This window comes from Larimichthys crocea, chromosome II (assembly GCF_000972845.2).
Source record: "Larimichthys crocea isolate SSNF chromosome II, L_crocea_2.0, whole genome shotgun sequence".
In the NCBI taxonomy this organism is placed as follows: domain Eukaryota; kingdom Metazoa; phylum Chordata; class Actinopteri; family Sciaenidae; genus Larimichthys; species Larimichthys crocea.
In genome coordinates, this window is record NC_040012.1 from 11,295,947 (window position 1) to 11,323,043 (window position 27,097).

At 39.2% G+C, this 27,097-nt stretch overlaps 1 protein-coding gene across 3 annotated transcripts in view; it reads right to left on the bottom strand.

The window, feature by feature from the left end:
• asic1c (acid-sensing (proton-gated) ion channel 1c) overlaps nucleotides 1-27,097 on the bottom strand; it is an 84,293-nt gene that overhangs the window by 19,866 nt on the left and 37,330 nt on the right. The window contains exon 1 of one of the 3 annotated variants that reach the window (XM_019273269.2): nucleotides 10,521-11,150. The exons of the other annotated variants lie outside the window; for them this stretch is intronic. Coding sequence (XP_019128814.2) covers nucleotides 10,521-11,045 — 525 coding nt within the window. The 5' untranslated portion in view covers nucleotides 11,046-11,150. Of the gene's footprint in view, nucleotides 1-10,520; nucleotides 11,151-27,097 lie in introns of those variants that run through there. 3 annotated transcript variants of the gene reach the window in all.

Genomic DNA, 27,097 nt, shown 5'->3' on the forward strand with positions numbered 1-27,097 from the left:
GAGACGAATTTTTCATTCATTATGTTAGCTGAAATCTTTTTCACTCTGTAATGTGAGTTTTGGCCGAGTAACCGGATCACAGCTGCGTCGGTATATGGTGGTAAAAAAAAAAAAAAGATTCTGAAAAGTGAAAAATAGCTTTAAATGTTCTATTATTACATGTACTTGGAGGAGACGGTATAATTTGCAAGTTTAGAAGGGATGAATCGAGCTAAAATAATTAGATTCGAGCTAGTTTAAATACAGAACACAGAGCAGAGAGGGGTGGAAATGACTCATGGGCATCATGGGGTCCCTGTCTCACTGAGTGATGCAGAGATGTGAACTAACTGCCAATTTTGAATCTACCATCATGTTTTGTTCTCCCCATTTCCACTGGAAAATATATAGTCATGAGTATTGAAGTGAAAAAGGAAGTTTTATTTGAGCAAGTGCAACATTTTGGGGAATAAACGTCTTGGGGAAGATTGACACTCACTTTCAGATGTGTACTACATACTGAATATGTTATCTTAGCATAGACTGGAAGCAGCAGGAGTTACTGTACCTTTCTGTAGTTACCTCAATGCATCTGTATAGTATACTACAGTACATTTTTATACTTTCTTTTATGTATTTAACAGGAAACTTTTAGTTGTTTTGTTTCCACCTAAGGTTTCTGCTGTTCAATAACTATAAAGCCTGCTTTAAGATGTCCAAAATGACAATGATATTCTTTTTTTATTTACATACATTACCTTTTTAATTACCTTTTACTGAGCTATAGTGTAAATACCCAGGTTTTTGTAGGTAGTCAAAAGAAAAAAGAAGAAAAAAATAATTATGAATAAGATAAAAGTTGCTTTGATTACGGCACAAAATGTAATTGAATGTACAAAGTGTGACCTTCACACTAAGATCACACTGTTATTCAGTCTTGTAGGCAAACCTTTTTTAAATATGTGACACAGATTTCTTGTCTTTATTCAATAGAAATACCAAAAAGGTCAAACTGTAGACTTTAATTATGCACTGGGAGTCTCTTTCTCTTCCTACCAGCACATTTGTTATTTAACTAACATTTGTTACGGTATTTAACTGCAAACCTTAATTTAGTACAAAGATCATTTCAAGACCTTTAATATTATCTCCAGCCAATTCAATTATAGCCAAAAGTTATTAATTCATAACAAAGAGAGGATGAAACTATGCAGAGCAGTTTTTTTTCTGTGTTCAAAAGTTGTGGTAATAACAGTCTGAAAACTGAAAAATAAGGGGGAGCAAAAGTACCAGCTCCAATACTGTTAAATAGTTATTTTCCCTCCGTGTGCTTTCAGGCGTTTCCGGCAGCAAAACAACTAAATTGATTGCCTGGATCCAGCTCTGCCGGCAGCTACTGTATGTCATCTCAACACCACGCCTATTTTTTTCTGGCTACAAGGCAAGACAAATGCCTGCCTTCTTTCTTTTTAGCCTTAAGCTCAAACCTTTTTATTCCTAGAAAACAACTGGATAGGATTATTATCTCTTTTTTTTCGTTAGGGACGAAAGACCCAATAAAAGTGAAGTTTCTATTTTGGCATCAACAGGGATAACTACCTCAGACCCCGAAAACAAAGCAAAACAAAGAGGAGAAAGATGCTGCATGTGTGGCAGGCAAGCAAATTACTCCAACAATACCACCATCAGGGTTATAGCTGACAGCCTGGTTTCTCCGCTGGCTGACCAGCTGCATTGATTTCCTTTATTCTTGATTTCTTTGGAAACATGTCTATAGATATGAGGCACAATTAACTGCTGTGTTAAATGCTTGAGCTCATTTGTTCTATACAGGCTCTGTGTGGAAGCGAACGTGTCTCCTAGTCTCTGTGAATCGTCCCTCGTCAGCAGTTTGATCCAAAGCTCAATTTCATTAAGCTCCAGAGGTTACACAGGCCATGCATGACAATCATCATTAGTCTTTCCAACATTTGCTTTCTGTCTTTAACAGTGCCTCTCCACCAATAGACACTAATGTCAGCCTTTTACTGTGTGGTGGTTTGTTTCCATGGCACCAAGTATGCATCGTTTCACTGGAGCCATTTCTTTAATTTTACATTTTTGTTTATGTATACACATTTTGTGTGACTGGCCATGTTTCTGTGTCTTCTCTCTGTATATTTATCTAAAATTTACTTCATAAAAACAATCGGTCAACTGATTAGACGATTGAGCTGTGCACACAACACTGACGTTTTATCACCCTTAAGGTTGAAGGTGGGGAACTTGTTAGCAAACATCATTTAGAGTGATTCATGTGAACTACTTTGCACCCCAAAAATGCAACACTGACATATTATTAATTCATAAAATCGATGTAAGAAGAGTTTCCTATTTACACCTCCAGCAGACAATATATTAGCATTGGAGCTACAGTGTATTTGCATTCATTTGAAGTGATGTTTGTGTCCCATATTTCTTCTCCTTTGAGCTCCATTTTTGGTGTTTACCAAGAAAGAAAAGCATCTTTCTTTAGCTGCTAAATGATCATCACTAATTTTGCCTGCTGCCGCTGCTGGGAATGAGGTAGATGAACGAATGAGATAGAGTGAACTGAATCAGTTAAAGGTCCAGTGTGTAAGCTAAAGCTATATTTTCATATGTCATATGCATAACTATATTTTCATTAGTGTATAATCACCTGAAAATCTTTTTTGTTTTTATTGCTTTAAAATGCTTTAAAAACAGACAAACTCTACAGGGCCTTTTCGCTTTTCACCACTGTCATTTCGCTGTCACACTAGTAAGGAGAGGCTGAGGCGAGGAGATTGTAATGCAGCATTTACACCACGTGATGCTACTAAATCCTGCACACTGGTCCTTTAAGTTGTGGGCCTGAAAACCAAACATGATAAACTGAAATGTGCTCAAACACTGCCAAAACGATCAGGTGATAATTCTCTGTGGGTTCATCACTAATAATCATTAAGTGACTCTTTTCACATCACACAATAATTTTTCTACTGTTAATATAGCAATATTGACGACTGCAGAGTTAGTTATACATTTTGTTTTCAGCAGAATCGATAATGCATTGAGCTAGAGACAAAAGAACAAAGCAGTGGCTGCAGAAAATCTGTATCTACCCTGCACCTGTGTTACTGGAAATGAAACCTGACCGTATAGAGTATTTCCAATTTACGGTATGAAACAAAAGCTTTGAAAACTGGTGTAACAATCCCCTTTCTGCACTGCGTTGTTTCAGAACTTTCCCTAACGTGACTTACACACTTACTGTGACTAACTTTCTTAAACTATGTTTATTTGTAAAATCATTTCACAAAATCATTAATTTAATTAAAAATAAACCCTCCAAGGCTGTGCGGAAATCACTCCAGAATAAAAGCGCTCCGGGCAAAAGTTAATGATTTTTCTTCTGTAAAAATTGCTATCATCCTTATTGAAATCACATTTCTGCTGCTCACACATTTCCATTGTTATCTTCCTGGGGATGCAAACACATTTCATCTTTGTCTCAGCATTCAAGCATGTAATTAGAGGATCATGGTGTAATAACATTTGCCAAACTGAAATGAGCAGATGATTGCTGTTTTGATGGAAAAGAAACTAACTATCTGAATGACATATTTGTAGATATATTGCCCAGTTTTAATGGTACTATATGTAAGAACTGAGACAACTTTCCACCTGTCAGATTTACACCGGCTCTGACCACGACTCTAACTCCAGGGACGACAAAGACATGGAGTTCAGACAGGGACAGGAGAGGCATCATGCTCAGGAGGAGCAAGAGGAAGGTTGGACATCAGAGCAGCAGTGGCAGCATTTAATATTTTCACATCTAACTCGATGCATTAAGGATTTATTTTGACCAAACCAGAGTTGGTGATTGTTGGAACAGTGCAAAAACTAACTAAGATGGTTTCGGATCTAACATATTGCACCTTTAAGACAGCTCAGTGATCCTGGAGACAGTCAGGGAATGACACTAACCAACCTCTTTCATGTCAAATCCCAAGCTGAGCCCCAGCGGTCTCATTAGAGGAGGAGCAGAGTTTTGAGTGAGTACAGGGAAAAGCTCCTTCAAGGGCCAGTAAGAATGTTCAGCACCAAATGAAATACTGGCAGCAATTAGATGCACATCAGAAAGGCACACGGCACCGATAGAGACAGACGAAAATGAAAACACCCAACATTACTGTCTGGTTACTGGAGAGCCAGACTGATTAGGTGATCAGCTGATTAGTAGACACAAATTTAAAAAAAATTAAGATTATGTAAGTATAGATGCCGAAATTCAATTGTCTCTACCATCTCAACTGTATTTAATATTGTGAATATATTTCTTTATATTTCTGCTAAATAATTATTTAATTGAGAGAATAATTGATCAATAATTAAAATAATTGCAGTGTTTAGGATTTCTCTCTCCCTGCTAGCATGAAGTAGAAACCACGGTGCCTACTAGACGTCCTGTCTAAAGCCGGTGTTTAGTTTGTCCATTCTGAGCTACCGTAGAAACATGTGGTTCAACATGGCCCCCTCTGTGGAAGAGGACCCGCAGCATCTGTAAATATAAAAGACTCATTCAAAGAAAACAAAACAAAACTATTCTTAATTTCATGTGATTAGTGAGGTGAGGGTTAGGGTTCGTTAACTTTTGGGCTCTGTTAATAATATTATATAAGTGAGAAGTGTCAAGAGACAACTTCTGTGACAACGTGGTGCTATAAATAAATAAATTAATGAGAACATATCATATATAACTTATGCATATCATATTCCATTGTAGCCTCTTAAATCTGGACACTGGATCTATAAGTTACTGCTCACTGAACACACATAAAAATAGAGCTGCAATTAATGATAATTTTCATTATTTATGAAATAATTTTGAATATTTCAAATTCCTTCAGTCCAACATATTTAGTTTAATATAAATTCAACTAATTAGCATTTAAAACAATCAACAATCAATTAAATAAAATTCATATTTTAGTTTCATATAGAAATATTCCCTTTGTTGGCTTTGTACTGTATTTTACATTGACAGTAATACATTTGATCAATCTATTCAATACATTTAAGTTTGAATGGATTGACCAAATAAAAATAATTTACATACAGTACATGTAGTATCCCTTCCTAGCCTTGAGAATTTTAGACCAAGATCTATGAAGTTCTGTAATATTTAAAGCTTGAATAAATAAAGCTGATTTGTTCAGTATCAGGGAAATATTCCTCATATATTACACCAGAGTTTCTCAACCATGAGTTCAGGATCATTACTTGATATGCAGCATGTCACACAGCTCGCCCTCTCAGAGAATTTCCAGACCTATCCCTTAGTCCTGTGTTACTCTGTAATTCAAAATGACACACAAACAAATGCAAATCTGGAAGACACAGACGGTCAGAGGAAGAAGCATTTGCAATCAGAGACGTCACTCTGGTGGACGGGCGGCTTCTTTAGCAAAGGGAGACATCTTGTGGCCTGCCTCTAAATGAAACAAACCTTTTACTGCCTTGAAATGTAACACAGCCACTCTGTATGCAGCTCAAGTAAAGCAGAGGAAGCAAGAATGGATTTTTTAGCTAAGGGGGAAGCTTGTACTTGCTTCATATGCTTCATATAAAATGCATCAAAAGGGAAAACATTGGCATGTACTTTATGAAAAAACAAAAACAAAGCTGGTTTGGAGGTAAACTGTAAATTTTATTGGTCATAAATCGCTGTAGCAGGTGTTTTCAGCTTCAGTAAAGGTAAATGCAGCTTATATGAAATGTACAATAATGTACAATCTCTGACGCAGCACATATATACAGCACCCCACCCTGGCAGACCAGGTGGAGGGCAGATGCAGTCTGTATCAATGAAAAACAGATGCTGCTGGCCTGTCATCTTGTTTGCCTTCATGGCAGAATCCAACTAAAAAAAAGAAACATTAGTTCACTGTCACTCAAGCTTTCAGTTTGAAGCCCCGCAGTCACACTTTGATAAACTCACTCCTCAAATTCTCTCACTGCTGCCTTCATTTGCGAGGTTAATCTTGTGATTTTTTTTTTTTTTGTGCATGTTCTCATCTTGTTTGGTCAGCTGGAGGCTTTTGGTATCCGTTCCTGAATCCATTTTGCCCGCTTGCCCAGAAATTAAGCCAAGTAAGCGTTTGCCAGAGGCCTAAAAGTGCCATTGAGTAACAGCATCCCATCAGGAATTTCCCCTGTGTCAGGTGAATATATTATAAATTCAAATCATACCCCTAAACATCTGCAAGGCTGCACAGACTATATCTCAATCTGACTTTCAAAGGAATGTTATTACAGAATCTAAATGTAAAGGATTTCTTTTTTACATTTGAAAGTGGATTTGAACAGTCATACTTCCGAAAATAAATGATCTGTTGTTTCCAGCAATCTGTCATACCTGGCTTCCCCTGTAGAATGACTTGCAGTGTCGAGGGGGAATCTCAGTTTACTTGAAAGACGATAGCGATAGAATACTTTAGGAGGTGCGAGGCTTTGCTTTTATTGGCTAAGAGAGCACGATATAGATCCCAGAGGCCATTAGTGGAAACTAAAGCTAAATATGAACATGGAAGTAATCTAAGATCAAACAGACATGTGATATGAAACCATGAGTCATTTTTTGGACTTGTAAAACATGAAAATCTGGACATACAAAGACCTAACGCATGCTTTTCTTTGGATATCAAATAATGCCAGAAGGTTGGTAAGCTACAACATAACATAATGGCAGTATTGGTTTTGGACAGAGCCATACACGTGTCCAGTGTCTCCACCTAACAAGCTCATTTACTAAAGAGGTTTTGTCAACTGGCACCTCCAATGTCTGCCTCTGGTAGTATCTGTTCCCCAGTGTGCAAGTCAGCAAAAAAAGCACGCCCCCCCCTGTTATGAATTCCTTCACTATTCCTCATCAGAGCCATTGATCAGACTGCCAATACTGCACTTACAGTAACAGTGGCTCCCACACTGGCCTTTACTGACACGGAGTAATGGAACAAACATATTACGTATTTGCTTTTTGGCCTGTCATCCACGCTCATCGCCTCAGATTTGTTTATTTCAGTGTTTGCACTTTGGAGCTTTATTTTATCTCTCCACTCCATTTTCATGCTCCAGGCAGCACGATAATTTTGTGCTCCTTCACACACCTCTTCCCTTCATCTCTCCTAATGCTTCCAGTTGTGCATCGCGGCGCTGGCTCAGCTCCAAAAACAGGCTGAATCACAATGATGGTGTCAGTCCTCAGCTCAGTCCCAGTCCCACCTCAATCTAAGGACAGCACAGCTTCCTCTTCGTCTTTCTCTCTCTCTCTCTGCTGCTGCTGCTTTCTCTTTTGTTTCCACTCTGTCATTGCTCTCTCCTTCGATTCTTGCTTTTCTCCATCTCTCTTGTATAAGCTCCTACTTTTCTCTTTCCCACACTGCCTCTGCCTACAGCCGGACTCATTGTTTTTGAACAGGTCTAACACTCGAACACTGCCTTTTCTTTGACCTCCAAAACCAACTTCACTCTCCAGACTGTACTGCAGTGGATGAAGCAAAGCACCACACATCCTGCTTCTGTTTTGGCAGACCCTGAACAAATCCACAAACACCACAGACAGACCATAATGTAATATATATATGAAAAGGCTCCTGGTTTTGTTTCAACACAAGCGGATACCTCAACAGGAAGTTCAATTTCAACACGAGAGATCAACAGTAAAAAGATAAGTGTGTTAGAATCAAGTCTCCGCATTGGCGCAAGCGAGCTTAAGGGCTAAGCTGGTTATCGATTGAAATGATATCACTCCAACATTCAGCATGCATCCTGCATATACACACTGACAGATGATTTATTTAGTCAGCACCAATCTTCTGGGCTTAATCCACAGCAGTGAGTTGTGCTGTGTGTTGGGGTGCTTACGCTTTTGAGTATTAATGAGGCAATCAATCACACACCGGTTCACAGACAGCGTGTGAGGCAACAAGATGGAGGCATGAGATTAATTTTTAATAATAATTAAATAAATCCTCCACTAAGAAACGTATTTGGCCCGGTTTTCTTTAATAAAACGTTGAGTGAAATACAAAAATGTATACATTTCATACACACGGAGGCGTGCAGAAGCACAGACATCCTCAAGTGTAATATGAAGAAATGTTATTACCAGTTCACTCGCAGATTGATACAGGGACATTCAAGGCTATGTTTCTGTATATATTTATAGCACTGGGAAGAAAATTTTCAGCATGTACCATCTGCCAGCCTTTTAATATCTGAGACTTGTTCTCCTCTAGTGAATTACAGCACCCCCCCCCCAAAAAAAAATATTTCATTACTTTATGCAGAGGGAATAATTGCACTTGGGGGCCCTGATATTTCCTCTCCAAGATTTCTCAATACCACTGCACCCATATCCAGCTCATTAGTTGAAACATCTGGTCTTTCCTGTCACTGAGTTTCTTCAGCCACTGTTTCTTTGCCTCTGACTTTGACACAAAGACGCAGGCGTAGCACACCAACACATGTGCGTGTACACACGTATAAAAGAATGCCTAAAAAATAAGTATCATACAGGAAATGTTAAATAGGAATATATAATAGTGTATTTATTCTCATTGTCTACTGTTTTTGTGCCATATAAACACTCAGAAGTCAAATTTATGAGCAGAGGCATTTGAAGGATTTCGTGCATATATTTTCCACATACGGAGAGCTAATTGTCAGCTGTTGACCTTGTGTGAGTCATCGTGCGGTGATGTTGCTGAAGTATATAATGGGTGATCTCAGCTCCATCGCATCTCATCTTCTGTGGAGAGAACCTGCCTCTGAGCCTCCCACAGTAAGATCAGCAGGCCGAGGAAGGGGAATTCAGGCAGCTCCATGAATCTTTAATTAGTCCCCTCTATACTTAGGCCCTCGGAGCATCTCCAGTTTCTGACATTTAGCTGGAATTTGCCCTTTGTGTGTGGGGATGAGAAAGAGCCAAGGTCACCTGACTGACCACAGCGATATCAAAATCTGCCTTTATAAGCTTACATGTGCCGTTTTGTTTTCGGAGCGGCAGATCAAGTCTGGCGCGCCGTTCTCATAGAAAGTCCGTCTGAAGCGCCGGGTTTGGTGTGGGTCAAAAAGACAAACCTCATCTTTCAATTGTCTCTCACACAAAATAACAGTATTGCCACTGTAGAATTACTAAGCAATTAATATAAATCATTTGCCTTTGTTTCACTGCTGCTGGTTTGCAAAGAAATTGTGCAGCATGACAAGCCTATCTTGGTGCTAGGCTTTCATCACTCAAATCAATGGCCCATTTCATCGAAATACAATCCTTCCCCTGTCTCTGCAGCAGGACGATTAAGTTCCATTCAAATTCTGCTGACGTGATTTTATCTCTGTGGTAGAGGCCTGAGAATTGAGGTGAAAAAAATGGATTTCACAAAAAAACAAAAGCACATCATTTAGGAGAGAAAATATTTTTTCGTTGCAAAAGCCGTGCTGTTCTGTTTCGGCGACATTATGTGCTTTTGGTTTTGTATAGATGAGAAAAAAATACACCCGAACATTTGGTGCCATTGCTACTAAGATCATTCTTATGAGGCGCTTACAAAAAACAATGACGTATGAAAAACGCTACTGGTCTTGAAAACAGCATATGTTTGCTTCATAATGCATGATGCATGATGTCAGCAGAGATTTGTTGAACCATATGGCACCTCGGCACTTTACATTTTTCTGAAGGACACGTTAAAGGAAGTAACTCACATTTCTCCTTCAAGAAAAACAACTATTAATAGGCGTCACGAAATGAAGAATTGGACATAGTATAAATATTGGCATCACCATAAAAAGGCCATGAAATATCTGTCTGCTTTTGATGCCAGTCCTTGTAAACAAAAACAAAGCATTACTTCATTAGTATTCCTCAGAAATCTTTACTGTCTTACACCTCCATACCTGTTGTTTTCCCTAGAGCTACTTCATCTTTCCAACAAGCATGCAATTAATTATTTAAAAATGGAGGATTATGGGACCATTACTGAAAAAACAATTAAGGAATGACAACATAATTTGAATGTAAATGACGTCTCTCTCCTTAATGATATCTGATGTGTATTTGTGCGTCTCATCATGACAATGCTCATTTTATAAAAAGAATGACTCTCTTAGAGCAGATCTCTGCTGTAATGTCTTCTGGTGTTCATAAACATAAAATACTTAAGAGTGTTTCATTTCACCGTGGGCAGCATGAAGCATTCAAACTCTAGCATTGTAATGACAACTTAATAACAGAACAGTTGTTGGCATTGTTGCCAAAGGCATCTGCATATGTTCAAATCTGGCCTTTGATTAGATTTTCCTTCAGTACATAGTTTTACATTTTTTGACAAATATTTAGTCGAAATATTTATGGTAGTACTTCTTCACTGTCTCACAGCCCACCACCTCAGAATCAGTGTTTTTTCTATAATGAGTGACGCAGTTTACACTTATTTCAACCGATGCGAACCCACAGGAGGAGCCATACTTACTGTAGTAAAGTTCTCTGCACCGCAGTCCTTGCCTCTATATTTGCAGTCAAGCAGCATCTCATCTATGTTGTGGCTAGTCCTCTGCACAAACTCCAGCATGTTGAAGGTCTTGCTGGGGAAAAATTTACTGTTGTCTGTGGGCTGACCCAAAGCGGCCATGAAGTCATCAAAGTCCCCTTGCTCCACACCCAAGAGCCCAGCCATCCAGAAGATGTCATTTCGACGGATCTGGGATTTTCGAAAGCTGTTGTAGTTGCAGAGGGTGATGGCTGGGAAATACATTGAAGGACTGTCCATTTCATCCAGGATGGTGACATGAGGGTACTGGTAGTATTCGATCACACGGTCAGCCACTTGGAGAAGGAAGATGGAAAGGGAGGAGCTGAATGCGGCGGCCCAAAGCAGCCGTCGGATAGTCACTCCACCCGGCAGGAAGATGTGGCTGAGGCCATGGAGGGTACAGTTGGCCCCAAACACTGTAATGTCTGATGGCGGACGAGGTGCTTCCTCCTCTGCGGTTCCCATTGTCACCAAAGAGTTTTGGACTTAAGCTCTGTGATTGCTGGATGTTGTCTTGCCGCAGTGGTGACCCGCTGAATACTGCTGCTAACAGGGAGGTTCACCTAAACTAAACGTAAAAGGGAGGCAGGATGAGACAGGGTCTAGTTTCCTCTTTGCACCCGCGGGAGGGGAAGGGATTGGATATCTGGAGCAGGAAAGTAGCGATTGACTGTTATATCAACCAATCCTGAATGAGATCTTAGAGGGCACATTGAATTTAAGAGATCCGGTTTCATTTGGGAAGTAAGACCTGATCCCACAGCGGGTAGTGGTGGATGCATCAGACAGGGATACACCAGAGAAGCAAAGATGAAAACTGAAGCACATTCAATTTAGTGACCTTTATTGGACCTGAATTATTTCTTCTTTTATAGGAGTCACATATTCAGGGAGAGTTTTTGGACACACATCAATGTTAATGTGTGCAAAATACCTCGTAATGCCAACATCAACTTTATTGTTTTACCATCAGAATAACCCAATACTTGTTAAGCTGTGATAAATAACACAGTGACCCAGCCCAAACCCATTGGAGACATCTCAAATGCGTGGTCACGAAGCTAAAAACAAGGCTGTTCTTAGTTCCTGAAAAGTTGACATTTTGCGGATACAAAATGTCAGCAATTCCCAATTAGCATCACATTTAGTTACAGCAGCACACACAAAGCTTGAGCTGCCATGTACAACCACAATAATCTATTGTTAGCCACTGGAAGCTACACTGGGGAAATGGTTTAGTGCTTTCCTTAATGAAACCTTAACGGACATTGTTGTGAAATGCCAGAGTATTACTCATTCATAGTTCCAATTAAGCTTATTGCAGCTGTATTCAAACCTGGCACACTTCTTAATCACACACTCACATTTATAATCTTTAGTCTAGAACTTGGAGATTTCCTGTAATGATTAGACAGTCACTCATTCATCTTCCGATTCTCAATAACTGCTTTAAAACCATTAAAAGGATCAAAAAACAAATGAAGGTGTAGTCAATACAGCCATAGCTGATCCCTTAAGTTTGCAGCACACATCATCTTCTATCTTGCTGCAGCCTCCATATCATGTGTTTTGTAACAGCATCAATTATTAATGCGTTCTCCTGCATACATTTCAACTCATGGACAGAGGTGTATATTCGCAGAATGCAGGCCTGAGGTTATTTCAGTACATCCCGATGAGCATCTGTCTCGACTGATATTGATTTTCTCAGAGCAGCATTCATTTAAAATTGAGTATAAAAGTTAACTGATGTTGGGAGCAAAGCAAACACCTCAGCCACACCTCAAATGTCCTCCCAGGACTATTTCAAATATACATGATTAACCCATTCTCTCCTGTTTATCTTAGCTTTCTTTGTCCACCCATCGATCTTTTATGTACACCTCTTCCCTCTTACCTATATCCCCTTATCTAACCTACTGCACATACCATTCCTCCTCTCATCCCCCTCCGACCTCCTTAATTCAAATCTGTGCACTCCTCTCTCTCATTCTGACTTCTTTGGTTACCCTGAGGCTTCCGAATGTGTATTTTATTGATTAGAGATTTCCTTGAGTTGTGTTGTGTTGCATTTGTTATATTCGATCCTCAACAATGCTGTGAATGACAATGTGGAAACACTGACAATATGAAAGAGGTCGCTTGTAGTGATGAACCTACAGAGAATCATCTGCCGGATATGCAGCTCCATTCTTTACAGAGCTTTATGGAGAGTTCCAGTTCATTGTTCAGCTGTCAGACTTGCAACTTTACTGTTGCGGTTCACTCTCACCCCCCTCGTAGCATTCAGCTGCAGCAGGCAGCTGGTAAGCATAGCGGAGCAGCTAAAAAAGCAAGACACAGTATTTCCCTCAGGAGACCAACAACAGGGCTAAAAAGGAGTGAACAGTGGACTTACTTTCATTAGGTGAATAATAATGTATCTCCATAAAGTAACTGCTGGATGTGTACATAAGCAATTGTTTGCTAACAAGTAAATACTTCTTTGTGTGCAGGTCGAGTACAGTGGGGTGAAACTGAATCAAAACATTAAACTGCTGGGCATAACACCAAAACAATAAGCTGAAAGATGCTAAAATGCTCCAGAGAGCAGAGCGAAAACTGCAAGTTGATCATATTATGTTGGTAACTCACTACAACCTCCTCTTTCATGTTACATGTAGTCTTTTCATCCATTGTTAATGTTAAAATATTGATTGGAGCGGCTTCGACAGCTCTAACATTACCAGAGGGATGGTCATTGTGTGTCTGCACTAAACACTGACTCAGCCCTCAATCAATCACTTAATTCATGCCAGCAAGAAAAGCCACATGAAGAGTAGGTCACACCATAAAAAAATATTACACACTCACCACTTGTCACACTGTCATGTGACAGGCTTTTATTTTGCTGACACTGTCAAGGCTGCACTATATTCTGACTTTGTATACAAAGTGAAAATCAAGGGCCATATTTATCAGCCACGTAAGGCCAGTGGTTTGATAAGGAAATAAAAAAATTGTTCCAAACAAGCAATATCCCACAATGCTTATAAATCTTCTTGGATCTGCAACAAAAACTACTAATCGCTTGTTCCTTGGCTAATGTCCTACTGTAACTTTCCACCAAATGCCGTTAAAATCTGTTTACTATTTGGGATAACCTAATACACAAGACAAGCAGGACAGAAAATGTGCATTAAGCTCCTTGGTAATGGTAGTAACTTCAAGAGCAAGTTCAGAAAATACAAATATTACGCTACAGCTGCAGTATACTTCAGCTGGGTGTTTAGGTGCAGCTGGGGAAGAACACAAAGCCAGACAAATCTAAAATATGACTTTCAAGATAGGAAATTCAAACCTTTCCCTCAGCGAATATGTCAAGATGATGAGAAAATGTATTTGGGGAATGTTCAGCAAAGGCACCCAAACTACAAAAGTAAAAGTAAAAAAAAAAAAAAAAGACAAAGCAACAGACAGACAGAGCAACTTAAGAAACATGCAGCTTCAAACTTTGATGTGGAGGCACTGTAGTAGTAGTTCTCTTTGTTTAGGTGTAAGTAAATTCATTCAAAAGCTTTTCACTATGCTCACAGTTAATTGAGCATCAATGCCCCGTGAGTACAATTCTCTGTCACCGGTGGGTAAAACTGAGTAATCTTTCTTCAACTACAGCAAATGGAAAAGTGGTCAAAGCACATTTCTGTAATTAATAGGTGCACTCTGAGCGAAGTGCAAGCCACTACTCAATCAATAGACTGTGGAGTTTTTCCAGATGCTTTAAGTTAGTTGTACTGTTTAATGCACTGCCGTAACAAATCAGCAGTTCAGTGCATCATGGCTTCTCCGTGGCCTGAAAACACGTTTCTACACTCTACAGTGAGAAGAAGCAGAGGCTGCATTCACACGTGTCTGGATTACTGATATCTACAGAGACTAAGTGCTCTTTCTCATCAGCCACTTTGTATCCTGACTGTGTCGAGAATGTCAGAGTTGCTGGATCTGACGGCAGACATGTTACGAAAAGCTACAAGAATGTCATTTTCATAATCCCGAAAGGTCATTTAAATACTGAGTAAAAGGTTTCAACCTGTCCCTCTGCTCCTCAATTTCTAATTACCTTCCCCCACCTTGCCACTTTTTGAGATATGAAAACTGCTTGGCCTCTTCAGCAGGAAGGTCAGAGGTCAAGAGCAGAGGCGTGTCCCTGCAGCTGGGAGGGATATCCTGATGTCCTGTGCAAGGACACTTCAAGTTACAGATGCTTCCTCCCAATGCACAGTCCTAATTTCTTTCTCCACATGTAGAGAGGGTCTTTCATGTACTTCCAAAATCAAAACAGAGAGAAGGAGCCAAGTTCTAAAGTGCTGAGCTGATATGTTAATGTAACGACACATTTCACATCAATAAGCCTCCCTGAGATAATGATGACTCATTAAAATGCAAGGACAGAGCAGGATGCTGGGATTCACTTCAAAACTCTTGAGCTCCAAGGTTCACCCAAGAATTAATTTCTTAAACCACCCAAAGGTGACAAATGCTAAATAAATAATAATTGTCATTAAAGTTCAATTTTGACCTTGGACTTATTTCAACAGGGGAAAAAAAACAGCATTGCATTAAACTGAGCAAACTCCATCTGCTGAGAAAATGGGAGTGAAATTATTGTTTTCATTATAGATTAATCTGCTATCTCCTCAATTATGTCACACAAATTAATATTTTTAAATCATAAAACAAGGCAGGGACTAATCTTTACATTATTGTTTTGTCTGACAAATCAAAGATATTAAACTTTCCATCATAGAAGGTTAAAACACTAACAGATATTCAAAGATACAAGGCAGGGTTTTAAAGTGACTGATTTAGTTCTAAGCTCCAGATAAACTAGTACACTGACTTTTAATCCAAGATAGAAATGTTTTGGATTTCCTCTGACTTGCAACTTCATGTTTGTGCCAAAATGTGACTGCAAATGCAAATGACTTCTACCAACAAACTCTGTTTAAAAGCATCATGAAATACATGATGACTGATCAACACATTTTAATACCAGCGCAGTATCTGCTGCTATCCGTCCTCTCATCCACATTCACTTCATAAAAACAGATTTTAAAAAAGCCAATAATCAGAATCTGGGACTTCACTGAATATAGACTGCAGCTGGTTTCTCTTATGGTGAGCAGGAAATGGGCAACGGATAATGAGGAAATTCAATATTGCAGTATTGACCCTCACATGAGAATCCTTGATAAATTGGGCCATCATAATAGCAAAGGGAGGATGCGTTAGTCGTTGTTTGCCCAGCAGTGGTGTATATTGTTTAGCTTCACAAGGAGTATGGTCTATAACTTTGTCAGAATCCCTCCCCGGTTTGATTTAATGACTAACGCCATGCTGACAGTTACTCATCAGGCACAAGCAGAGGACTTTGCACAGCTGCCAAAGTAATCACATGGAATATAAAAGGCAAAAACGCTTTACTGTGGGTACTTCAAAGGACCTTTCAAAAATTAATTTCTGTCCATCTAAGACAGCAATTAGCTGTAAGTACAGGAATAACAGGGGAATAAAAGGTGAGTTTTCCCCCATCCATTTAGGAAAGAAGTTTGGAAACAAGACTGCTGAGAAGAAAATCTGACATTCACATATCATCCGTGTCCTCGCACACTGCGGAGACTGTGAAATCTTTAGAGAGAAAACCTTTGAGAAATGTATTTTAATTTTAATTTCACAGGTTTGTCTCAGTGTCGGGGGAACATTGCCGAAGCACCTTGTCCACAATGGAACCGATATTATATGATTTTAGACCACTTAGTCAATGTCAAATATCATAGGTGCCAAAAATAGAGACAAGTTGGCTGAGCATCTAATTTGTGATGTCATTAGGAGACAAACGTTTAAGTCTGAGGAATGACCGATCGCTCCACCTTGGAGATGGTGGAAGAATAACCCTGGTAATTCGTAATGGAAGCACTTTAATGCTCAGACTACTGAAGATGGAACATAAATGAAATGTCTACCTTAAAATTGAATTAATGGTCAATGTTACCAGTACCTTGGATGATCCTTGACTTGAGATAATGATCACTTTTCTCCTGGGCTATCCAGATAATAGAGGCTCTGATTTTCCTGACTTTGTATTATACCGTCTTGTTGGAGCGTTTATTCCCAAATCAATGTTGTTGCCATTTAGTATGAACCGGAACAAGTCTGCAGAAAATTAGAACGTCAGTGACCAAAGTTCACCTGCTCACTTAACAGAAAAAAATCATACTTGAGTCTCTGTATTGTCTCTAGGTTTGATAGAAATGTCTATATGACAGGAATCATTGAGTCCAAGTGTACATCTTGCCAACATTGCAGCAGAATGAATCAAGGCCCCAGTGCTTCATTCAACCTGTGAGGGCTCATTTTACAATAATGAACACCTCTCTCGATATATGATTACAGTTATCAAGACGACACCACCACACAGCAAAATGGCCCTCTGAAGGTTAACCCACTGCTTGCAATATATTGCTTACAATAATAAACCTTATGCATTAAAGTGAACTCCCAGAATTCCACTGACATCGCGCCTATAAACTGTAAAGTGTGCAATCTTGCACGCAACATTATTTGTGACTTTGATAACATAAACACTTTGAGGTGCAGACCAGTCTAAGCTTCAATGCTCACACTGCTCTCACACTTTAAGATGAATATGGTAAAGTATATATTTTTTAAAAGTTGGTTGTGATACTGTATGTTTTTATAGTTTTAGCCAGTTATAACATTTCTCTAGGCACTAAGAGTAAATAATGTATTTTGTGAAAAGTATTTCAGAAACATAATGGTAATGTTTTGTGAACTGACTGTATTACAGTACCTGTGGTGATAAATATCACAAGACTGATCGATGGAGTGTAGAAACAATCTCAGATTTATGAAGTAAAGATGTTTTAAATTTTATGGACTTCATGGCAGCTTTATGAGGGCTGCATGTTATTCTGACACCCCAACAGTCCAAAAAATCTCCCACTGGACAGAAAGCTGATTTGTCCAGCAGTCTGTTATCCTGAAAACAAAAATCCACTGCTCCAAAAGCCATTTCTTTCCCCCCAAAGTTACACACTAACTGGAGTTTTGGAACATCCAGGAAAGGAAAAAGGGTCTGGAGACAGCATGGTCACCTTGGTCGTCATGGCAACAACAACAGATATGACGTCTACGTTTTTAAACCGTCACAGTTTGGTTAAGTTTAGGGCATCAAAACGAGTTGGTTAGGTTCAGGAAAAGATAAAAATAGTATGTTAAGTGCGAGGAATGACCGACCTCTCCAACTCCATCACTCACATCAATTTGTTACATACATACGTTGATGATACCGGAGTATTTATTTCTGTATTTGGTCCAATTGGACTATTGGGGTTTTGGAATAATGAGCCATTGGAACAACTGCACAGCACTGACTTTATATAATGAGAAGCAAAGAAACTTAAATTAATGACTCCAACTTTCAGAGTTAATAGTAAAAAAATAAGTTTTAATCTTTCACCTTTTCTAGCTGAAGAAGTAAACCCAATCAATACCAGAATATTTTCATGTCCAGTCTTCATCTGCTGTTGGAGGCTGCAGAGCTAAAGCTAGAAAATTATTCAAAAGAGCTTTTACATAAAACTCTTCCTCGGCCTGCTTAAAAATAGTCACGAATCAATAAAGTGTTTGTTGATTGATGGGATCCATTAGATCTTTTATCGCTAATCATCACAGCTAAGTAGTCTGATCCCTTTAGTCAATATGAGGAGTTTTAGAGGAATGCTGATATGATTAAATAGACTAGAGTATTTAAGCAGCTCTACAGTATAATGTCTTCCTGCTTGCCCTGACTTTGCACTGATGTACAAAGTCAGCTAACTGGATTAGCAATGACAGTCGAAAAGAGGCACTGGACAGTTTTTGTCAATAAAGAATTACTCCTTCTTCTCATTTATGCCTGGGTGTAAAGTTTGGACACAAGCTTGCTTCCGATCCACTCCCACGGCCATTAATTACGGAGGCTATAAATTGCTTCGGACCAATTAATATACAACTAGAGGGAGCTTGATTGTTTTGATAGCTGTCTGAAAGACGTCTGGAAAATGAAACTGAGGAGGCAGGCAGAATAACTGTGTGACAGCCCTGTAGTGCTGCCTGGTCCTGTCTGCTGTCTCCCTTAGGGAGATTGGCATGGAGTCCATCAGAGGAATGGCTGACACCTGTGCTGGCTGGATCCTCAGCTTTATAAGCTGGAGAGGCAGTCCGTCACTGTCTCGCTCCCCTGGTATTTGGTTTGTTGTTTTGGTTATAGGTTTAGACGTGTCTTTACTTATACATTGCAAACCATTCCCCACTGTATCAGTCCTTACAGAAAGCAGGTAAACAAGTTATTTCTTCCTGCTAAATAAAAAAGGACATTTCTTTTTGGCAACAAGGAGGAACGACTTAAAAGTTAATCCTCACCTTGATCCAGGCTATAAAATACTAAAGGCCACGTTAGACATCTTGATGTTTTAATGGATGTCAGCTTCCAGGCCACTGCCGACCGAGGCAATATGTAAAATCATTCTTTATATATAAAATATATAGCGTTGTCCATACAAGATGTGGAGAACCTGATTGATGCTCTGCTTCAGGATGAATACTTATTACTGCTGCAAATTAATACAGTAGTACATGTTTAATCCTTGCTTGTGGTTAGTTACAGAATACATTTTAAAGTGTTGCTGATATTTTAGAAATCTTCTAATGACCCCAAAACAATATTTACAACATTTCTGAGGTGTATGAATATAAATAGGTAAGACAGTAAAGTTCTGATGTAACTTATTTACATATTTGAGAACATCTTTGTGTTTGGTTTAATAAACCTTATGTGTGGTCGTCTCCTCTGAGCCGTGCTGCGATAAGAACGTTGTGTGTGTGTGAGAGAGAGAAACACACCCAAACCAATTACCTTCTTTCTGTACATCTGACAGGGAGCCTTAAACATAAGTCGCCTCAGGAATCAATGGCATTAAAGTCTGTATTTGTACTGATTGCAAGGCTCTTTCCTTATTACGTCTGATCGTTTGGTGTGGCAGAGAACTGTCACTGGGCTGCAAGCTTGAGTTAACTAATCAGGCTATCTTCAGCCTTTAATGGTTGTGTATGAAGCATGAGGAATTCAATTAAATTGGGCAAGTAAACATTCACTCAGCTACAACCTGTGACATTAATCCATGAGAACACCCTGCCGAGCCCTACTTCCCTCATTCCCCTGGGATTAACTTAAATCTTTCTGATGGTTAACCAAGCAGGCCAGAAGAAAGGCCACCAAGGCTTATACATATGAAACATTTCATACACTTCACACACAATCAATAGTTTCTGAAACTTGCTTTGGATGTGTTACAAATTACGCATCGCAGAGACAACTAGCCATTGTTCTGGGGGAATAAACAACAGTGCCTTGACCTCTCTTGCTGTACTGTTGCTTGGTTATTACCTCCACTACTTTACAGCTTTTTTCTGTCTTTTAACTCTCCAGACGATGTGTACAGAACCTGTCTATGAAGCTATGTAAACTGTAGACTGTGAAGACCAACTTTTCATCTCAGCAGTGGAGAGGTGTTGCTTCCCTGGCTTCAGAGAAAAAAAAAAACATGTTGGCAGTTGCTACAGGCCTATATGATTGTCTTTTTGGGAGGGGAGGCTTACATACAGTACCGTGGGCCTATTGTATTGAGTGTACATCTATTCTTGGAGCAGATTTATTTATTTATTTATTTATTTTTCATTTTGTCTGGGCCCTTTAGCAGACAGTGAAGTGAGAAGCTTCCATTATCCTTTTCAGCTGCCTCCTTAACAAGCTCTCCTGTGTGCCTCAGAGCTATCTGCTACGCATCTCCACTGTTCATCCACCAAACACTCCCTACCGACACAGTCCCCACAAACGGTCTTACGCCGCAGGTAGTACAGTCTTCGAGACCTCATCCCCGCGTCTCCAACAGAGACAGACTTTTATATTCAAACAGCTGCATCGCCTGTATGACTGATCCTTAAGCCACAATGCCAAATGCTTGTTGATACAGCTGAAGATGCATTGAAAGGATTTGTGCTCCCCAAGGTTCAATGTTTCTCAAAGTCAATTAAGTGATCTATTTGGTTGTGACAGCGAAATGAAATGTCAGTCAATACACCGACACAGTAAAAAAAGAAAAGTGTTTCAAGAAATCTTTTTTTTTGTGTGTGTGTCTTGATTCAATTAATAGAGGCTGGCAGCAGGTGGCAATGTTTATTTATCCAGAGATATAGTATTGTCCTATTGTGTCTGAAACAGTGATTTGTTTTATCCTTTGATTTTGTTGTACAATGGTTATTGTTTTTTGCAGGTGAAATCTTCGTACGTCTTGTCAGCTTTCCAGACTTTGGAAAGCACCTTGTGCTTGAAGAAAGCTCCAATTAAAACTATTATTAGTTACTGTTAGAGACTTATTCATCTAACAACATCTGTGTTTATAATTGAAGTTGTAGTCTGCAGTGGGTGTTGAACTGGACTGCATTTTTTATTGAGAGCTGTCTGTCCTGCCCACGTCACTGACAAAAACGAGGGGGTATAACATGAGAAATACATTTCAAAACAATGCAGTGCAGAACAACACCACCACTACCTATGACCTGGGTAATAAACATAATGCTGCATTAACACCCTTCAGGAGGGTTTAACAAAAACTGTTCATCATAAGCTCTTGTACTGGTCTGTATAGGTGTAGATAATAATGTGCAGGTTGTATACATTGTCATCTGCATTCAAAAGCAGTAATTACACAATGGACTAAACTCTTCATACATCATAGATACAGCTGGCAGATCAATGTACACTAATGAAAACAGAGTAATACACACCTAACCCAGTAGCGCCACTAACAGCTTAGCAACTCAGACCTGGGAAACAAGCGACTAATAAAGTGATGAATATCATACCGGTAAATCCTAATAACAATTTGTGAGGCACACACACAGAAATGGTGTGTACTCCATCAGAGAGCAACTACCGAGCGACAAATCATTCTGTTAGCGTAGACAAACAAGCCATTTATCTATCCTAGTCCAGATCTGCTCCCGTCAGCAGAGGCGAGTCTTCAGATTAGGTCTCGAAGGAGACTTGTGAAGTCTGTGCTCTGTGAAATTTGATTTTTTTTTTTTTCATTCTCACGGATGTCACATTCAGTTGCTATCATTTCGAAATGACTCAAGCCTCCAAATTCAAACAAAATGTAATCACATGAATGCACAGCTGAACATTAATAAATGATGGCTGTCATTCATCTTGCTCTGAGGCGTCTACACCTGACACCTGATTTATCTAATATGAAGGAAAATTTATCCCCTTGTAAAATATAACATTTGCACCTAAGGGCAAAAAAACAACAAGTGCCTATAAGTAGTGAGACTAGTGGTTGCAGAAGGGTGCTCATACATTTCTGACACCTGAGAATTTCAATTTAAGTTAAGTTCACTCGTGTGAGAGATTACAGTGAGTCTAGTTGCCTGTGAGAGCTGCTGGTACATGGCAGTAGAAGAGGACTTGGCTTTCCACCTATTACTCTCAAGCCTCCATGACCAATAGCATACAGGAAGGCAAACATGTCTGTCCAACCATGATAAATGCTCTTAGGGAAAATCTGTTGGGTGACAGAAAAGCTGGTGACATGCGCTGCCATTTGTCCTCATGAACACAGTCTATAATTTAAGGACAATCATTTTCCCCAGACACCGAGATCACATCTAGTGAACTGTGAGTAAAGAAAAAGAGCGGTTTTGATCTTGGTGATTATGTTAGCTACATCACTTCAAGTACACGGTGTACTGGTGTAATCTCGGGACAATTATGCACATAATCATCGGTGTCTAAAGAGTATATAGATTCCTTTGTACACAAAACAGATGTTCAATCAGTCAGAAGTTAGAGAAAGGCTGTTATTTTAGTGATCAATTGGTCTTTAGATTGCTTTGTCCCCTTGCACTAATAATGCAGCAGTGTGTCATCAGGGTGCGAGAAGGAAGAAACACAAGATCAACTCTATTTCAATACGGACTGGTCCAATGATGGGCATGTTTTGATGGATGGGAAGGGGCGACTTTGGTTTCAGGGCTGCAGCTTTTTAATTTGTGAAGGATCATTAGCTGGAGAAGGCTCCTGCTTGTAGCTCTGGGGGGGTGGGGGAATCAAATAGATGCAGCACAAAGAGGCACCTCTTCATCCATCTAGTTGCTGTTGTAGCTATCATAGCTGGTAAGAAGAGGATATTATTCATGCATTACAATGCAACACCACTGAAGACTATAAGCTGTACATGGCTGGTCTTGGCATGAAAACTACCTTTCTGTGTGAATTATGTGGCTTTTGAAATACACAGGAATACCAAGTGAGCTTGAGTCAAGCACTATATATCCTGGACTTGTCATCCAATCCCCCTCCTACACACACAGCAATGTGTGTGGGCATGGAGTGTCAGGCTGGGGTCTCATTTACTGCCGCAGTCACTATGTAAAGGCAATTCATATATGCAAACAGTGTACACAACCGATTCAGATTTGCCCACAGGGTAAAAATAGATGTCCGCAACTTGTCTATTTTGCACCATTAACAGCACTACAGTGCAAATTTTGGCTTTATCATCAAATTTCGCCTGAAAGACAAGGTTAGGATTAGGCACTCACAAAGTTCAGTCATGATATAATACAGGGCTCATGATGATCAATATGTCTTGTGCATTTTGCAATCAACTGCTCTGCCAGCCACAGAGAAAAACCGACACTTAGGGCACAAATACTATAATTTTCATACAGTGCTCATACCGCGAGGTGCTGTTTTCTGTGGTTAAGTAGGGGTTAAATACGCTTTTTCCTTATGCTTTCTGTGTTTTCGAAGTATAAACACTCTGCGGCATATGATGTGTTTTTTATCCTCAAGCCTACTCATATGTTGGCTTTTGATTCCCCACCACCACCACCACCCAAATCAATTGAAAGGAAACAATACAATCAAGTGCCTGAGGCAGACCACTCATTCTATTGAACACATGTCTAAGTCATGATTGCTCAAGGAGACGGAGTATAATCATAGCACACCCAACATTTTCCTGTTTTCTTTGCGTTTTTAAAAAAATGGACACTGAAAAGAAAGAAATAACGACTAAACTCTTTCAAGTATCTTATTTAAGAAAGTATATCGTTGTGTTAGAGCATGAAGGACACCATTTCCAATTGAAAAACAAACAAATAATCTTTACTCATCACTAATGTACACACATTTGTTCGTATTAGTAGATTTATAAAATGGTCAATATGTCATCAAACTAAACGGATAAAGCCGTGTGCTCCATAAAAAACACCCTGCGACGTTAATAATAATATAACGCAGAGGAAAACAAAGGTTAAGCTTATGCTGCTCTGTGTTTTTCTACACATCATTCTGACCAAATGCGATCATGTCGCGCATGACTGAACTCATTTACTGTATACCTCCTTTCCAAAGAAAAGGGCGATGGGGCAGTTAGTTAATTAGCATGAGACATTCTTGTTATTAATTGTAAGGGAGGTATGTGCCCGTGTCGTGTAGTTTTGCCATCCTGCCATCAGCGCAAAGGCATCGCTAATAAAAACCGAGCAGGCTATTTATAGAAACACGTCGATGGGCAGGTCGGGTGATTTAAAGCAGCATAGTGCAGGGATCCTTGGAGAGGATTTACTACGTTTTTTTCTAAAGGATTTTCTCTGCAAATGGGAAGGGGAGGGTTTTGCTGTGTCAGTCAAATTAGATGTAAATTGAAAATATGATGGCAAACAATAAAAGCACTTAAGTGAAAAGATGAATGGATGAGTAGTAATCTTTAATGGTTTCGGCCTCAATGACTACTTTTTAACGCCGCGGCTACATATGAATAGAGACACGCTTTAAAGAGAAACTACCTAAGCAGCCAACATGAAGAGTGCTGTTTCTAAATGAGATAGAATACATTATATTTTTTTCATTTATAAAAGCAAGACTGTTGCATCATTGGAGCACCTCAGTGGGTTGAGGATGTGTCTCATGATAAGTTAAATAGTTTCATACTTTCCACACTGCAATGAGACGAAACGCTTTGTGGATATAAACAATTTAGTCTTTTCAGGAATCTTTTGGTCTATGACCAATTAATTCTTACAACAAGGTAAATTAGATATTCATGAGGAAGAAAATGTTCCCCCTTGTCGATAACACTTCCATCGTTAAGTGATTATGCAAAATTCATGATTCATTAAATTGACAGCGCAATTTTCACTGCTCTTCTGTCTTTTCCATAAACTGCCAGTTCTCGCCTTTACATCTCCTGAACTTATCAAGTTTAGGCTGTTATCTCTCATTTCTCCAGGCATCCGTATAATGAGCATCTAATCTTGTCATCATTAGCTTAATTATGGTTAACAGCGTGATCATCCTCACCTGAAAATGGATGGATTGTATCATGTTGGTAGATAACTTGTCACAATTGTGTAATTGCATGATTCTAACAGTACAAAGTCTCCCAAGACCAACAATTATTTTCTAGATGTTGATTAAATATCCAACAAACGGTATCTATCTCACATCATAACTCCCACTTCCCCAGCATGTTTTATTTCAACTGAATGGTGGCTGCTGCAGATTTTTTGCACAGTTAGACATACAGACACACCAATGCTCAACCAATACAAGACAGCAGAACTGATCTCATCAAACTTAAAATGGAGAAACTGCTGACTAGTTTGACATGCCACAAATCACTGCCAGAGTGTGACCGGCAAATGAAAACAGCAGAAACAATATTAGAGGAAATTAAAGCAGTTATCCTTCATGATTTTTTTTTAAATTAACACATCATTAAGGATCAATGTGGCAACCAATCTCAACCAAAAAAATTTAAGGGCTCAACAACAACAGCAGGCAACTACGTGACGGTCGACTGCACGCTCTCGATGTCTGTCAGTACATAATACCTGTATTTCCATCATCTGTAGCAGTCATGAAGAATGAAATACTACTCTCTGCACCATCGTGGATTGATTTCAGTGTCTATATGAATTGATGGGGGATGTTACTAAGATTGGACTGAATGTGACAACTTCAGAGACGTGCAATCAAGTTTTCAACAGATTTTCTTTGGTCAAGAAATAGAATTGTCTGAAAAAGGGCAAAGAACATCATTCAGGCCATTGCACTGAACAATACACTGGGGCAAATGAATGCATGCTATATATTATATTATTTATAGATGATAGGAACTGTAATTTACTCTAAAAACATATATTTGTCGAGGTGGTAGTCATAAAAACAATCAAATCAGCAGAGTATTCTCCTGAACAGGAAAGATCCAAACTACTTGTTTGCAATAGTAAAAGCATTTGTCAGCTAACAGGTTCGTAAGGTTGCGCCTGCCCTGGGTGAAAATACCAAAGAAGTCTGTTAAAACATCAAAATCATAACACGAGCAATATCACGCTGCAGTTGGTGGCAAAAACCAGGGCATTCCTGATATTGAGTGCAATAGGTTAGGGTAATATACTGCAGGCTATTTATAAAGGGGACTAATGTAGTTTCTTCACTGAGCCATTTATAGAGTTTATTTACCTAGATGTCTAGTAACACATACCATAATAGTTATTATATTTGGGCAACATTCTTTTCTCTATCTGATATTTTTCTTGAATTTTAATCACGGATCATTGGCAGAGAAACATAAAATACTTTTACAGAGTAGGTATGAAAAAGGGCAATGTTATCTCAAACACCCTCTAGCCACATCTACAAGCCCTAATTCTACGGAGATGTTATTCCTGGTGTAACGTAGGGTATTGCTGGAAGTAAGAAAGAAGTGAAATGGACTGGTACCGAAATATATAACTAACAGGAAGACAAACAAAAACAGAAGATTCAGGAAAGGTCCTGAACTTGTTTGAGTTACAAACAGAATAGCACATCTTTTCTAGGCAGGGCATTATATCCCTTAACTACTGAATGCACATCCCCTTATCTCAGCTGTATCACACACCTAGCATTTTGTTGGACTCTCCAGTGGTACCAGAAATGGGCGACCAACGGGTTGGGCTCTAATTCAAAATTAAGAATGAGGGGACAAGGTTTGGAAAACATCTCTCCGGTATTTTTTTCAGGCTGTGACACATCTGAAACAAAACATGTGTATAAGTGAAGCCCCACCACAACATCCTTTAAAAGCTGCTGTAGACACTGTAATGAACAGTAGACGATACATTGTCAGAGTACAAGTGAAGCATAGTGGCAATTGTGCATTTTTTTTTTTTAAATTCTTTCCTTACAAATCATTCATAAACTCTACTCATTAATCCATTCCCTTACAAATAATTACTAAAGGACAGTTGTCTGGTTCCACCATGTTGTGCAGCACTGTACGCCTGTGTACCTGGATAATGGCCGCCTGTTTGAAAGGCTTCATCAGAGAACTCTGTCTCGCTCTGGCACCTGATGCAGAGAT